We start from the raw sequence: 16,607 nt of genomic DNA, 5'->3' as shown, positions 1-16,607 counted from the left end.
AATTTAGCAGCAAACAGTCTTGAAGGGTCATAGGGATGAAAACTGGATTTGTATGTGCTTTGTGTGGTAGAAGAATATTGCTCTATACTTTACACTGTAATAAGAACCATCAACTGCATCTAACCTGAAATACAAGCTTTCTAAGCACCTGCATTAAAATACAGGGGGAAACAGCAGATTGCCTAACACTTGTTTTTCCTCTTCAGATCCAGAATTTTCATTAGCATTCAGAAAAAGCCAAATAGCCAAACTCCTTGAGCAAGTCCGTCAACAAACAGAAGAAACTCAAGAGCTCCTTAGGGCAGCTATTTGCCACGAAGACAGTTAATATAAGCTGGATGGCTTATGACAACTTACGAGGTCCAAGAGCCTGAACTTTCAGAGAAGACAACTTTTTTCATTGCTTCCTATAGTTTAAGTTTTCCTGTTACTTGCAGTTTCATCATACAAAACAGATGTTCTGATAACAAGAATCAGAGCAGGTCAAAAGACAATCCCTTGAACAAGGCAGCAGCCTTGGCTGGCTGCTGAAGTGTGCTCGAGGACTAAGGCTACATTCCTTCCAATGGTTTGGAGAACACCTGTTACACTTGGTTAATCTTCCATGGTTTGTTTTTGTTTGCTCACACCTCTGCTCCTCCCCCAAAAAACCCAGTGTTTGTGAGGTTTTATCATGTTAACAGGCCGATTCTACTCAAGAGGCACCTCTCAAGTACACACGTTACTCTGCATTCATCTTGATTTTGTTTCTGTTTCATGTCCCTTATTCCAGAACACACTCCAGGGACTTGACTTTAGAAAATCATAGAATTAACACATAATATAAAAGCGGCAAACAAATATAACAGGTTACTACAGGAAATAACTGCTGAGGGACAACTCGGAAATTAAAAGAAATTTGTAAGAAACAAGAATAGGGCAAGTGTTAAGGCTGATCCTTGCCTGCAGTGCAGGCACTACTCTCCAGCAGAAGAGCAAAGGCATGCTGAGGCAGGTAAATGTTGCATACGTGTTCAGAATACAGCAGCTACCATGAATGATTTGGGTGAGATGTGTTTGAATACAGAAATCTGCATTCTGCAAATGGCACATTATTTCCAAAGGTACTTGCAACAGGGTAAAAATGAACATATTTGGCAAAATTAGGAATTGATACTATATTTTGATATTGATACTTCGTTTTGAAAGGAGTTAAAGGACAGAAAAAAAGTAGTAATATGTTTAAATTCAACTAATTTTCTTATATATATACAGGATACTGAACAACCTCCCCTTCCCCCTCTTCCAGGAGGAAAGAGGGTCTCACAGATCTTTTAGCCAATCATAACAGTATTTTTGAGGGGAAAAGAAGTGTAGCACACAGCCTTGAAATTATGGGGCACTACATTTTTTAATGTAGGTGTTAATTGCAAGAGAACAGTAATGTCTAATAATCATCATCTGTTACTAATCAAATTTCATCTTTGATCAATACACTTGTTTTTAAATAGAAGAATCCTCCTGGAGCTTCATGTTCAACTGGCTGGAGTACTGAAATTTTGGAACTACTCTTAAGGCAAACATCTGCTCCCAGATAGCACCGTTTCTTATGAAAACATTTCAGAAGAGTTTCCTGTCTGTCATGGTTTAATGGACAGGTAAAGCAGAACCCGTGCACACATGCAAAGCAAAACAAAGAATTCCCTTGCTACTTCCCATGGGCAGGCAGGTGTTCAGCCACCTCCAGGAAAGCAGGGCTCATCACACGTAGTGGTTACTTGGGAAGACAAACACCGTGACTCTAAACATCCTCCCTTCCTCCTTATTCCTCCAGCTTCATATGCTGAGCATGACGCCATACGGTATGGGATACCCCCTTGGTCAGCTGGGGCCAGCTGCCCCGGCTGTGCCCCCTCCCCACTTCTTGTGCACCCCCAGCCTCCTCGCTCGTGGGGTGGGGTGAGGAGCAGGAAAGGCCCTGGCTGAGTAAGCACTGCTCAGCAATAACTAAAACATCCCTCTGTTATTAACACGGTTTCCAGCACAAATCCAGAACACAGCCCCATACCAGCTACTGTGAAGAAAATTAACTCTACCCCAGCCAAAACCAGCACATTGTCTTTTGAGCTATTTCTGACCATGGTATAACTCTTACGTGCTTGTAGAGCTTTAGAGCTGCTACTGGATATAAACATGGAATAAAAGATTAATAATAATAATAAAAAAATAATTCTGTCAATGAAGATCTCAACATTGCATTTTACTACTGTGGCCCAAATCTCTAAGCTTAGCTTTGGTGCTTGGGGGAGGCATTTCTGTTAATGATTCTTTTCAATAACTGCAAGTTCTCTCCAGTAGTACTGTTTTTTTTTAAAAAAAAAAAAAACACAAAACCAACAAACCCAACCAAAAACATACTTAAAAGCCTCTCTGCGGTGCAGTAAAAAGAACAGGGAGACAGAAACTTCAGATACAGCAGTAGGCCATTTTCAGTATTCATGTGTAACAGGAATTTTTTTTTTTGAAACCTCATGTGAAACACCCATGTGCTCAGCTGTGGGCAGTTGGGCTTATTAAAACAGAGGACTACAGAAAGCTGAATGACATAGCTAGGAACAAAATCAGAAAATCTCAAACTTCAGGCCACCTCCTTGGGTAACCAAATCATTTTCCAAAAAGAAAATCAGTGCAATGTTAAGCAGTGACATTATAATCTGTCCTGTATCTGTATTCTTAGGTACTTAATTGCAAACATTATTTCAAGGTCTAACGAGAAAGAAAATAATGAATCATCGGGAATGAAGAGAGAAAAGACATGTGAAACAAGCAAAACTAATGGTGAACAACCCAGTAGTTGTGATGTACCGAAATTAACTCACTGAATGTTATCCCTGTAAGCTTTTATGTTGCGCTGTTAAGACACAAGCAAGGAGCGGCGTCTTTCCAAAACACACAGCCTAGCTGCTGTGAAAGGCTGCTACTCTGTACCTTCGCAATAGCTGGCTGCAACTTCTACAGCTGCTAGTTCTACCTCACTGAGTAGTGAAGTGTTGCCTCTGATAGTACAAGAACAGTTTCAATGGCAGGCAAAGCAGAGGGCCTTCATTTGATACCATATTTTATGGTCAAGAACAACATTCAACAGAAAAGAAACTATTTTCCCCTGCATTTAAAGAAAGGGACTTAACCAATGACTTCAAATTTCAATACTTATATTTTTTTTTAGGTGGTTGGTTGGGTTTTTTTTCTGATTCAAGCACCTAGCTTTATTCCCAACTCCCTTTTAGTCTGTGGATCGGGCCCTTGAAAAGGAGGAACTTTTCTCTCTCTCACTTGAAGCAAATCTGGAATGAATATAACTATAAATTGTTTTTACTGGTCTTGTTTAAAAAAAACAAAACACACGTGAGAAACTAAGCAGGCTCTTCACCTGTACTGCAAACACTGAAGCAAGTGTTCAAACCAGATGAGCATACTTTATACCTGAGCCTAAATAGATCAAAATCAGCATAATTTAAACCTCAGCCTAAATGAATCTTCACACATAAAACTGAAGCTAAATCTTACTGGCTCACTCTTTGCTCTCTTTCTGTCTGAAGTGACCCTGTACTGATTTTCTAGTAAAGAGATTAGAAGAAACCTGAAGAAAAGTTTTAAGCAGACCAGGAGTAGCAAGAAGAGTTTCCCATCGCAGATTGACTCCTGCTTCAACTATGCAAGAAAATGAAAATATAAATAGAAATAAATATTTCAAACAAGTTTTATTTGGTACTTACATGCTATATATAGGTTTAAAGAAAAACTACATATTTTGGACACTTGAAAATATTGTGGCTATGTACATGGAAAACTGAAGAAAGCAAGAAAGGAACCAACTTATTTACTGTGTCACAAGCTACTATTGAAAGCATTCTGACTGAATGGCTGTTTTTTCCCCTTCCAGATATATATTCTGGCACGTAAGTCTCTTCCATTGCATTTCCATTGCTTTTATCCCATTGCCTGTGTAAGATGAACACTTGACAGCAGCAGAAAGTAATTTCTTCAAAAATTCTTCAGCTTTTGCCTCAGAGAATTTCTTCCGCTAGCAGAGATTTTCTGCACACCTTCCTAGAGGCCTAGCTCAGTGCTCACTCAAGGCAAGTACAGGAATCTTAATGGTACATTCTCCAGCAGCATAAACCTCTGTTTCCCCTAGCCAAGGATCTTCTCACTGACTTCAGTGAGCAACGCATCAAGCCCTGGTTGGTGCTTCAAACCCAAGTACCTCGAGCAAGCTCTACTTGCAACAGCATTGTTAATCAAAGGACAAAGAGGTGCAAGATTTTACAGTTCTGCCCAACAGCAACCTGAAGTGAGGGATGAAACAATGACAGTGGAAATCAGCATCAAACTAAAGAGAAAGCAACCTGCATTGCCCCTTTTACCACTCAAACTGCACTGCTTTATAAAAATCACACACTACATCACAACCACAAACAATGGCCATTTTCCATTTGCTCTGAAACGAGCAAAATAAAAAAAAATCCCCCAACCAACCTGCTTCATCATCCAAGACCCAAGTATTTCAGGTTTCACAGAGTCTTCAGTAGTCTGATAAGGCAAAGTCTTCCATCATTGGGAAAAGCAGCAATTTATAGGACTCAGAACAAGGTATTTCCTTGTGTGTGCGCACACGTGTATACGCCTTTTACAGTATTGTGAACATGGATGTAACTAAAGAAATCAAGTTTGCAGTATCATTTTACCACATTTTTCTAATTTATTCAATTAAACAATTTATTTCTGTACTGAACAAAATTCATAAATACATCATCTAGGAGAACAATAGGTTTTCCTCTTGTCCATGAAAAAATAATGCTTTCAAATTTTCACATTTTAAAACCTGCCTTGTCTTGTGTTTTAGAGAAAATGTGAGAAGATCATAGTGACGTCTCAATTTACAGAATGTCCCTGTAGGAATTACATTTACAAGAACCTGATACAGAAGCCTATACTTTGCCCCCATAATTAGAGTTCTCTGCAATAATATTTAAACCAACAGGTTTAAATGAAACACCCCATTAACTCTACTTGTAGAGCAATGAGGTATTTATTTTTCAAGTATTAGAACCACAAAGTGTAAAGGATTCTTTGCCAATTTTACAATTATGCCTTTTAAACCAACACCCACCTTTTTAAAAAAAGGATCAGTCCCACCACCCAAATCAGCCCATTGCTTTCAGATTCCAGTGTTTTGTGTCTTAAGGAATGCAGAAATATCCATTTACTAAAGAAAAAGCTTGTTGGAAAAAGCCATATTAAGTAACGCACGTGAAGCATGATTTTTCTAGTGATGAAAGCTATTAAAGAGGTGATCCGAGTCTATTCCCATCATTTTTTCTGCTGGTTTTACTAAAGTCCTTCCAAAAAAAGATATTCAAGAAATCTTTTAAAAAACTGGAGAGAAAAAAAAACAACCACTCCTTCATAGCATGGAGGAAACTCCACTGGCTGCAGAGATACTCATATCACCTTTGGTTCTTCAGAAGAAACAATCAGATCACTTCTACAACAGAAGGTATCAAAAATGACAGGTCAGCAAAGCATGACAGTACTTACTTAAAACACTATGCATTTATGTGATTGTTTTATTGTAAGATGATTTTCCTTACATATTCTAGCCACAGAAAAATAAAACGGTAGTCCAATTTAATCTGCTAAATTAGTATTTGTTTACCTAACATCCTTTAAAAGTTGTGACGTAATTCAGAAAAATCCAGTGTGCTGCAAACCATCCCTCAATATTAATGTCAGCAAGAATTTGATGAGGGAAGTACATCCAGAATTTTACCCAGAAGGTAGATACCAGCTCCCTTCTGCATGTGCTTATCAGATATTACGCTTACAGGACTGGAAGATGAGTGCTGATCATAAGCTAGGAACAGCAGCTGTCACTTATAAATTCTGTTTTGAAAGCAAACATTTTCGAGCAACTTTGAATGGTAGAAAGTAAAGTGTACTTAGAAAGCCTCCCTCAAAGAAGAGTTAAGGCCTCACCATAATTTGCACTGCATCTGTATGTACTTGGCGCGAATAGCTTTACAAAGAGGAGATATGCTCCTTTCCCCAAATAATACGGTGTTTAAAAATGCTTAAATTAATCAACTTATGTCAAGAGCTCTAAGTCCTCTGTCAATTACAACGCATTACAAGTGTTAATGAACCAAGGCAAACCTACCTGCTGTTTGATGTGTTTGAACACTATCTACCTGAGGCAAAAGAGTCCCCTTATCTTCAAAGGCTAGCATTGGATTCAAAGGAATTTCAGGACTATTGCTTCCATCATTGCTCACGGCATCCAGCCGGGATGGTTTAGAACCAATAGGCAGGTTTATGATCTCTTCAAAGTTATCATTCTGCATAGACATTCCATTTCCATTTGCATTTTTCTCTGGATTGAGATTGCTGAAAGAGAAGCATAGGTTTTTCCTCACACACTTCATCTAAACCAGAAACTTAGCTTTCCTCAAAGCAACATTACAAATGGAAGAGAATTCTGCATTAATGCCAAACATTCTTTTAGCCAGTAGAAACAAACTTTTGCTTCTACCACAGTAGAAAATCTGGTTTTGCGGCTATGTACTAGACACGCCTTCCCTCAAAGACACAGGGTAGTTGTTACATTTGGCTACACGACACCCAGAACGCCTTACGGACACTGCAGCGCTGAGAAGTGGCTGCAATGGGAAGCAATAAGAAAACTGCTGCAGCACCACCACTGCTATCCTGAGCCACCCACCTGCTGCAATTTACAGCCTCTAACACCTTTTCCAGCTCTCACAACCTTTGCTATACCCTTCCTCTTATTGTGAATCAATGTAACTGCCCTTAGATAAGATCACTGGCACTTGTGTTATTTCTTGGATCACCTCCTGCCTCCAGCTTTGGAGCAGCCTCTTCTACCTGCCACTTATCCAGAGAAAAATAACTCCCCTACCAGTGCAGCTCTCCTTTCAGTCCCTCCTCCCCTACAAGTTCTTAGGGCTTATTTCCAAGGCACTACCCAACTCTGCACTCCTCCCACTGATCACACCCAAGCCAGAAGAAACACCTTCCAGCATCCTTCATGCCAGCCTGCAGTTTCTTTTTCCATCTCCCACTTGACAGAGATGCCTTATGAGAAAGCTCTTCTACATCTGCCCCAGGCAGGAGCAGTACAAGCAGAGACACACTCTCCACTTACACATACTCCCCTGAGAAGATCCGTGATCATGTCTCAGTCTTGCCCTTCCGCTGCCCACCCTTTCATTAGGTGCTGTATTGTCAAATCCCGCTGGCTTTCCAGGTGGCATGAGCCATCCTGCCAGAGGCGAGAAGCTAAGGTGCTACTTCAGTGAACAGGATGGCAGTAGTGGGACCATAGCCTTTTTGAGAAAGGGCAAGTACTCAACTGACACTCAAAAATCACCTGATCTTTCACAGGTGCTTCTTAAGTCAACAGTTGGGTCCTGACAACTTTGGGTACCTATTCCCCATTCGGGCCATGACTGTTCAGGTTGTTTAGAAATGCTTTAGCCATAAAGGCTCAAATGCAATTTTCCTAGATTTTTCTAGATCGGAACTAGGCTATGAGTTTCCTCAGGGTGTTTCTGAGCAGGTGGCTTGGTTTCACAGGCTAATTTTCTCCTGACAGTACATTTACTAGTCTTAAAAAAACCTGCTTGCAATTGGCATATGGTTTATTTTCATTTGCTGGCTTCTTCGGGTGTCCACCTCTTCACAAACAATTACAGAATTGTTTTACAGTACTTCCCAAGAGACAGAAAATAATTATTGCTCTTTTGAATGTGGCAATGCTTTACCCAGAGCCCAGACTTCCTGAAACAACATCATGCTGGTTTTCATATCAAGCCTTTCCCACTTTTTCAAACCATCACCAGCTCTTCCTCAGAAATGAACTCCCCTTTTTTCACCTGTGGATGTGCTGAGCAAATTTTAAAGTGAAAAATATGTTTCACTGCACTGAGTTTGAGAGCAGACACAGAAATCCTGCTGGCTGCCTGGGAGACATCACAAGTCACATCACCCTTTTGTGCCAGAGATCCATGTCTGTAAGATGAGGAGCAGAATCTGTGAAATGCTTTAGGACTAATAAAACCTGCTCTATAATGTATAGTTATAGGTTACTATTCACTATAAGGTTTCCTGTTACTTATTTCATCCCAGTCTACTGTCAACAACTTTACTAGAGCTAGGGTAACACAGCAAGTTTGATGGATGGCGTAAGAAAAAGGCAGGAAGTAAGCAACTGCTCGTTCACATAAATTAAGCAGCATAGGACTTCAAGTATTGGTACAATGAAGAAGCCTCTTGCTTCTGCAAACATGTAAGTTTTTCTATCCAATTCATCAGCTGACTTCATAGATAAATAGTTCTTCATATTTCTTTGTCATTGCACTGCCAGTATTACATGCTGAGTTAGACCAGGATTCACAGACTTGAATGATGTCTTTTGAGACAGAGTAGTCTATGCAATCACAAAGAGGCTACAGAAGAGAAAACCATGATTACGAATCTTCTAAATTTTATGCTATAAAATCCTCTACATTTTATGCTATTTGCTGCATCAAATTACTAGGGGAGCAAATTTAGAAAAAAATGGAACGGTGGAATGAATTTCCACTGGACATCTTAGAGGCCATAAGCTCAAAAAGAGATTAGACAAACTCCTAAGAGATTGGTGTATCTGCCAGCTTCTGGTAATTAGCAGCTCAGGGACTACTTGAGCCTGTGGTTGCATTTGGATCACAATTCTTAGTAACCCTTCGTTACCAGAGAATCTCCTGGTACTGAATTTTTTTTCCTTATACTCTCTCCCTAAGTGACCGCTACAGGCCATTAAAGCAAAGAACACAAAAGTGATGGATTTTTGACCTGCTACAGCTATTCTTACTGTCTTATGTTACATTCTTAGCAATGTCTTGATGTCCAATGCAACACTGGAGATACCCTTTTCAGGCATAAAGTGCAGAAAGAACTGGGTAATTTTGGCATTCTATCATAAGTGTGCTTGTAGTGAGATACTTGCATAATAAATTAAAATTGTGCTTATTCCAGGATTCTGTTGTTCAGTAAAGCAAGAAAAATTAGAATCTGGAAAAAATATTTTTGGAATCTTATAATTTACTAGAACTTTGAAAATGCTTTAACATTATATCTTACTTTCAACAGCTGTTTCAAATTCAATTTTCCATTCCTTGGGCAAAAAAAAACCCCACAAAACCCTCAGAATCTAGCCAGAAGTTAACACGCCATTAATAATATTGCAGTATCCATGAACTGCCAGTTTTCTTGGTAGATCTAGGTACTTTACTATATAACTGGAAAATTTCCATGGTATGCTCCATTTTGAAAGATACTTAGTGTTGCCCTTTCCATCATACAACACCTGAATGAGAAATGTCTTCATTTAAGTTCAATTGTGAGTCTTCTCACCACAGACTTATAGGTCAGATACGAGTTCACTCCCTGCCCAACCCTACCTCCAATAATAATTCACTATCCTTCACTAGCATTCAAGCATTAAATCATTTAACTGAATTTACTTGTGGGGAAGACACTCAGAGCAAGCAGAGGTGGCAAAACCAGAACCCTTGCAGCACCACTTGAAACTACATACCACAAAAATCACATTCAAGTTCAGACACATCATTTTAACTCAGAAAACTATGAAATAAGAATTTTTTTTCTATGAACCAAGAATTAATGTAAAATCTATTTGAAAACCTTGAGTGCTAACATGGTAGAGCAGCTCAATTCACAAGCAAATATATCTGGTTTGTCGGTTGGGTTTTTTATTCACAATGCAAAATGAAGAAGCTTTAAGCCTAACTGATTAATGTTCATTTTTTTAAAACACAGGAGTAGGAATACCAATAAAATTTTTGTCAAATTATTAGGTGGGGTAGATGATTGCGCCAATCTATCATCTGCAATAAGTGTTTATTAATAAAACTAACAATTGTTGACAATATAAATATGTTAAATAATGCAGCAGATCACAGCATTTTCATTAGGGTTTATGAAGATCAACTGTCTTGGAAAGCTAATGAAGTTCCAGTAAACAAGATCTGCATTGCTGATCAAAAGCAGCACAGAGAGCGGTGAAGTATTGATATCAATTGCCTTCACTTTGCCAGAAGTCTTTAATTTTTTCCTCAGTTGCATCGTACTTATGACCATGGAAGCAAGCATACTGTTTCCAACTGAATCCCAGCTGCAGAGCTGACACAGGATGGATGGCATGATGGGGAGGAAAAGGGATGAAGGTTCAGCACAGTAAGCAGTCAGGCAACTTCCCGTTATGCCCCAGAGTAGAACTCCTTATCTTCACACAAACCTCTTAGAGCTTTCTGAGTCACCCTCCTTCAGCGCTACTGGCGCAAGGGACAGAGCACCTGCATTGTCTGGGGACTGACCCCACGTACAGGTATTCTAGGTTTGGTCACTGAATGCCAACCCCCTGTCCTGTTCAAAGAAATACATTGAGGGCTAGACCCCAGGCCTGTACAAAATAGACCCGCTGACACTTAAACTTCTGTCCTAGAGCCAGCGAAGCTTCCCACACTTCCTACACTGTAGGAGGGAAACAAGTCTGACTGCTGCTCTAGGCCTTAAGAAGACTCCTCTCCTTCGTTCCCTCTTCTTGCCCATACAAACGCATGCCATAAGCTCCCCAGACAAAGCCTTTGTAAGTTGTGGTCGGAAATCTGAACTATCTTGACCTTAAAACATGCTCAAGTCCTTTCCAGACAAAAGCCAAATCTTTCTTGGGGCTGGAGTCAGGTGCTTACACAACAGACCATCTCCATCTGTCGCTATTTGTATGCTACAATGTCAGGTATATCTAGATGTCAGACCACCACAGCACATGAGACGCAGTAGCGCCGGTGTTGGCACCTGTGGCTTTTACCATACGATAGCATCTATGCTGCTGTGTATTCCTTACAATAGTTTTTCAGGCTGCCCGGGCTAAGCTTACACCAGGATGCTACTAAGTGCTTCGCTTCAGCCTTTGCCTTCCCAGTCACTGTGGATGTACCTCTAAAGTAGAGTCCCTCCACGTCCCAACCTGGCCTATCGGTTTTCCTCTTCCACAGCCTTATACGCACTTCCAACTTTTGTGGCTGTTCTTCAATCTCATTTATTCATTCTTCACTTTGGCCGTTCTGAGGTTTCTTCCACATGGATTATAATGCCACAGGACAGCATTCATTAGTGTGGCACATTTTCCATTACAAACATCAAGGTGCGTATAAGGCTGGGAGCGATTAACATTTACTAGCTGCCCGAGACAATTACGAGGCAGCTCTGTGCAGCTCATCCAATGCAGCTCAGGGCTTGGCATCACTGACAGAACTTCTCTCAGCAGGAGCATCTTTGTCAGCATGAAAGCAGGCTAAGATCCCTCAGGCATATGGAGGGACCGACAGAGGGCAAATTCCTCCTTCAATTAGTGCCAATCACACCCTGCAACATACCGCCCATTGCGGACCACGTGATGGCTTCCCACACTCAAGTTTTTCCATGCATATTCTGGCACTACCTGCATAAAACATGAAAGGACTAAGGGATTATTTGGCTTTCTGCATTACTAAAATTGAAATAACTGACAGCTCATGCTTATGTAACAGATTTCACTCAGTTCAACACCCAGGTTTCAAGCATTTCAACAATTTCTCAAAGTCTGAGTGACTTGGATTTGTGGCTACAGAGCACGCCCAGTGTTGAATATCTACCTCCCCAAATTCTTCTTATTGAGAACAAAGGGGTTTTTTTTGAAAATGCAAAGCCAAAATGAGTAGCACTGGCAAAACAACACTTTGTTCCAGACACTGCAAAGAACATGCTGTATTTCTAAAAATTTCTTTGGTATCAGTTGGCAAAAATGGGTTACGGCGAAGTGAAAGATGATAAAAGTTCTCTTCTGAACACAGGAAAAGATAAACAGGAAACAAGGCAGATTGAACAGCTGTCTCTTACTTAGTTAACAAATACATGGATGGGAATATAATTTATTACTCTAGTAACCCTCATCCTCTAAACATGCTCCAGTACTTAGCAATGTTCTTACCTGTCCATGTTTACAGGAGGTTGATGTGAAACAATCACAGGTGTGCAGGTGACAGATTTGCTGTTGTGCGGAGACTGTGTGGCATGTTGAAGCTGAGGTCCTCCTGCAGGTTCCAAAGGAGATGCAGGACTGTTTATGGCTAGAGAGAGAAAACAGATTTTCATAGAACAAATCTACCTGCATATTAGGATAAAACATTTCCTACAAAAGACAGCACGATCAAGGCAAGCTACAGCTTAAAAAAAAAAAAAGAAAAAGAAAAAAAGGATCACATACCCATCCCTCCCCAACCCTGCCTCCTTTGTCAAGTTTTTTGGGCACACAAGCCCTGCCCTGTTTCATGTCCAAAGTAAATGCCACAGATTTCAAAGCTGTAGCTTTACAGACAAGAATAGACATCTCACAATGACATGCACAATTCCAGCACACAAGCCGGTGGTCAAAATAGGCTGATATCTGACAGAATATTACACTGTCCTTTTTCAAGCAACAACAGAGAATGGAATAGGAGAACAGTGGGACATCATCAGTTCCATACACTGGTATTTCTTGGTTCCAGTGTTGATCACTGACTGTAATCCAAAAGGAAATCAAGAGACAAAAATCTCCATGGAAAGGATACTTCTTTCAACAAGTACCAAATCACTACTATAAAATGTTGTAGACAGCAACATAAAATTAGATCATCCTTGTGCTTCATCCAGAGACCATATGATAGATGTTACTGGCCTGCCTCCGGATGTTTTTTTAAAGTACAACTTTCGCACTGTATCTACAGTCACTCCAATTCACATGCACCTCAGTAAAAGGAAGCAGTGGCACCCCCCCCCATACTAGCATCTGTTACAATAATTGCAAGGACAATTTGGCATTCATAGGCTTGGACACATTTATCTTGGTTACCCAAAACTCCTCTGATAAGCCCCTCCTTCAGCTGCTCGGTTTTGCTATACTCCAAATGCATGGGCTGAAACTTCTATACTGCATGTCTTAGTCTGATCTGTGGTTTTTATATGGAAGATACTAGAAATAAAGGTTTCAGTGCTTCTACAAATGGAATAAGAGGAAGATACACTGACTTAACATATAAAAGGAAACAGAAGAAAAAGTTCTCCTTGGAAATGCAGAGCTATCTCCTATTTTGAAGCAGAGGCCAAAAAATGACAAAAAGGTGATGGATTTCATTTCATTGTGTGATTTGGCCATTCCCACAAAGGTCTCCTCAGGTTTTGTCAAACAGTAAGAAAAAAATTAAAATTTTAAAAGTCACCATTTGTGTATGGTCAGAAGAAGTCTGTTAGACTGTGGTATGGAAAGTTAGTTGGCCAAAATATGTCCATTAATTCATATTAACTCAATAGCACATCTAGATAAAGCAAAGCCAAACAGTAGAGCAGCCCTGAGGGTGAGGGTAGTTTTTTCTTTATTCAGTCACTCAAGGACTTCAGCCTTTGCTTGGGGAAACGGAGGTCCAAATTCTCCTCTGCCTTAGGAAACTGAGTACTCACTAGTCTTCCACCTCTGGAGGGAAAGCACTACCCACAGGTTAGAGAGCCATTTATAGTTTCAAGAACTATTTAAACGGATAATAGCACCTTCATCAATAACTATAGCAAAAGATGACATCCCAGATACACACAGTATTAACAGTTCACAAACTTCCCCCCCTCCCAAGGACAATATATAAATAAATAACTTCCAAACACATATAATGAAATCTGTGTCAAAATGTTTCCTGGCAGTGCTAATTGTAAGTGTCCACTTTAAACATCAAGAAAAAAAGTCATACATCAGCCAGTGCTGTTATTTGTCTTTCATGTTACTCAACTCAAATACAAAGGAGAAAAAAGATATGTCATTTAATATGTTACGCTACAAGAGGATAAGCCATTTCATAGCTCAACTTCAGTGTCTTTGAATACTGCCAATTCATACTTGGTGATTGTTGAATATAAGCTACATTTTCTTTTTCATTTATTCTAAGTATTAAAATTTTATATAAAACTTTATTTAAAATGACCAGGGGAAAAAAAAAGATAGAGGGAACAGAATAAAAGGAAAGACTAAGAGTGTGGGGGTGTGAGAAGACTAGGCTTTTCTAGGAGTTTGGAAAAAAAAAAAAAAAAGGAAATTAAGACCAAGTGAATAAGGCAGCAGGTATGGAAGAAAGAAGTCACAGGGAGATGTTTAGAATAATGACAGTTTCTTTCAATGACTGAGATGAAATAATCCTTTAAGAAAATGGAGTAAGTCTGCAACAATCACATCTGTAATCCTATGCAAAAGAAACTGTAGAATCAGTTTCATCAGAATCAGAAAATAATTTGTTTCTTTTCACTTTATAAATTAGATTTGGGAATCAACTCCCTCTCCTTAAACGTCAATGTGACAAAGTTGCTAAAACAGCTGATTCATTTAGTAAGGGCTAACTACCTATATGGAAAGGCTAAACAAATAATGTCTACTAAGATTTCAGTTATACTCCTCTCATGGCTTTCTTTACTGCAATTAGGGTGCCAAGTTTCAGAACTGTATCTCCAATCATTGTGCTTAGCAGGCATTTATTCACCTGTTGTGCTCAGGGCACAATTAAACACAATACCTGCTTCTCCAGTAATATTTGCCTTCGATATATGTCCATTTTGCTGGTCATTTGGTTTCTACAAAAGAAGCACAGTTTTGTAAATTAAAAATGGCACAGGCAAAAAGAAGTGAAATGTGTCCAATATTTACACATTACGTAGCAGCACTGACCTTATCTACAGCTTCTACACGCCTAGTTCTCTTCATGATCTCTTCCAGCCTCTACAATGAAATATAAAGGGGTAAAATAATGTTTGCTGACATTAATTTAAAAATATCTCTCTCAAACCAAAACTGCTTGTCAGTTATCAGCTGCACCTGTTTATTGCAAAAAGATGAAATATTTATTACTATTGGCAATATTGCCTTCACTTTCACATCAGGCTACGCAGATGAGGACTGCGGCTTTTCTGAAGGCACATTTATATCTACAGCTGAGGTGGAAGCAAACTGCTAAGGCAAAACAAATTACTGTTTCTCTATGTGTACTGAGTTTACCTTCTTCCTTTCCAAGCGTTCTTGCTCTTCTCTTTGGAAATGCTTTTCACGTTCTAATCGAATCCGCTCTGCCTCTTCCCGTAGGCGAACTTCCTCTTCTTTCTGAGTTGATGGTAAAAGAGGTGAGGAATAATTTACTTTTAAGGACAGATTACACTGATATCTGCTTAACTGCATATCTACAACATACCTACAACAGAAAAGACACTTTTGGAATTTACAAGTCACCAAAAACCTTTTCAGACCAAATTGCACATTTCTTGATTAATCTCCATGGTTTGCATAGCATTAGGAGACGCATAACTAAGCAATAGACATATTTGGTTCTGTGCCTGTCCTGGGGCCTGTGCATGAAAACATGTCAGATGACAAACAAGGAACAAATTTCCTAGCCTTCAGCACTAAAACAGCAGCCAGGAAAGTATTAAAGAGATTCATGTTTTGAGTGGTGGATGTTTTTGAGAGCCACACAAAAGCAGCAGAAAGTTTTATTTGGCCAACAGAGTCATTGCTTAATGACACCAAGGACAAACAGCCACAGGTACATTAACACAAGCTTTCCATTCCTGCTTTTTTAATTAAATGTAAAACTTGTCTGGAATATACTGTAGAGAGGCCTTGCTCCTTGACAATGACCGTGTTGTATAATGGTACTACTACAAAGTTCATTTGTTACAGCTTTAACATCCAAAAAACGTTGGCCATGCTCTATCTCTGAGTGCTAAACTGGGGATGTACCTCAGTTTAGCATTTCAAAGAAAGCAACATATATCTTCTGAAAAAGAAACTACAGTTTCTAAGCTATATTCACTAACATCATCCTTTAAGCATTTATTTTCAGAAGCATACATTTAATTATTTACCAGAAGAAAAAAAAAATAACTTTTATGAGGCAGATTAAAGTGCTGAGTTTTGCGGGCAATAAAGCGCATGCAAAAAGTAAAAGCACGTGCAAGAAGAATCCTATCCAGAAAGCTTACCACAGTCTCTCCTGCGGTCAGTAAACCAACATTATATCCATCAAAAATGACAGCACTTGAAAAATTATATTTTTATTTATTTACTTTTATATCTTTTGAGTAGCTGCTCTGATTTCAGGAGGGCTGCACCAGGTAAAGGTTCTCCTTGGCTTGATTAAAGTGATCAAACCCCACCCTTTCCCACTAGCCCCACACAAAAGCAGTATTGGGCATAGGATTACAACTCAGCAGTGCTTATCTCTGACACTCTGAATAGTTAGTTATCTTGGCCTCTAGACTTTCTTTAACTGTGGGGATAAAGAGTTGTCTGCTATAACACCATTCATTAAAGTCCCCCAAGACAACTCTATTTATTTTTTTCATCACGATTTACCAGGAATAGGAAAGGATTTGTTCTAAAAAAATAAATTCTACAGGGAACCAAACAAAACCCAACTCCTTACCAAATGTTT

General features: G+C 39.4%; 2 protein-coding genes across 13 annotated transcripts in view; one reads left to right on the top strand and one right to left on the bottom strand.

Moving 5' to 3' along the window:
* The window catches only part of LOC102050487 (uncharacterized), a 34,084-nt gene extending 30,488 nt beyond the window's left edge, over positions 1 to 3,596 (top strand). For all 5 annotated transcript variants that reach the window (XM_055713629.1, XM_027809913.2, XM_055713628.1 and 2 more), the window contains one exon: positions 207 to 3,596. In XM_055713629.1, the coding sequence (XP_055569604.1) occupies positions 207 to 328 (122 nt within the window). In that variant the 3' untranslated portion in view covers positions 329 to 3,596. The remainder of the gene's footprint in view (positions 1 to 206) is intronic.
* A 1,122-nt stretch (positions 3,597 to 4,718) lies between these two features.
* Positions 4,719 to 16,607, bottom strand: part of MAP7 (microtubule associated protein 7) — a 127,317-nt gene continuing 115,428 nt past the window's right edge. For all 8 annotated transcript variants that reach the window (XM_055713601.1, XM_055713602.1, XM_055713603.1 and 5 more), the window contains 6 exons: positions 15,176 to 15,277; positions 14,849 to 14,899; positions 14,697 to 14,754; positions 12,095 to 12,233; positions 6,200 to 6,426; positions 4,719 to 5,527 (listed from right to left, as the gene is read on the bottom strand). In XM_055713601.1, coding sequence (XP_055569576.1) covers positions 5,517 to 5,527; positions 6,200 to 6,426; positions 12,095 to 12,233; positions 14,697 to 14,754; positions 14,849 to 14,899; positions 15,176 to 15,277 — 588 coding nt within the window. In that variant the 3' untranslated portion in view covers positions 4,719 to 5,516. The remainder of the gene's footprint in view (positions 5,528 to 6,199; positions 6,427 to 12,094; positions 12,234 to 14,696; positions 14,755 to 14,848; positions 14,900 to 15,175; positions 15,278 to 16,607) is intronic.

The sequence above is a fragment of the Falco cherrug genome, chromosome 6, assembly GCF_023634085.1.
Source record: "Falco cherrug isolate bFalChe1 chromosome 6, bFalChe1.pri, whole genome shotgun sequence".
NCBI lineage: Eukaryota > Metazoa > Chordata > Aves > Falconiformes > Falconidae > Falco > Falco cherrug.
Note: the sequence above shows the minus strand (reverse complement) of the source record. Positions and strands in the feature narration are given on the sequence as shown.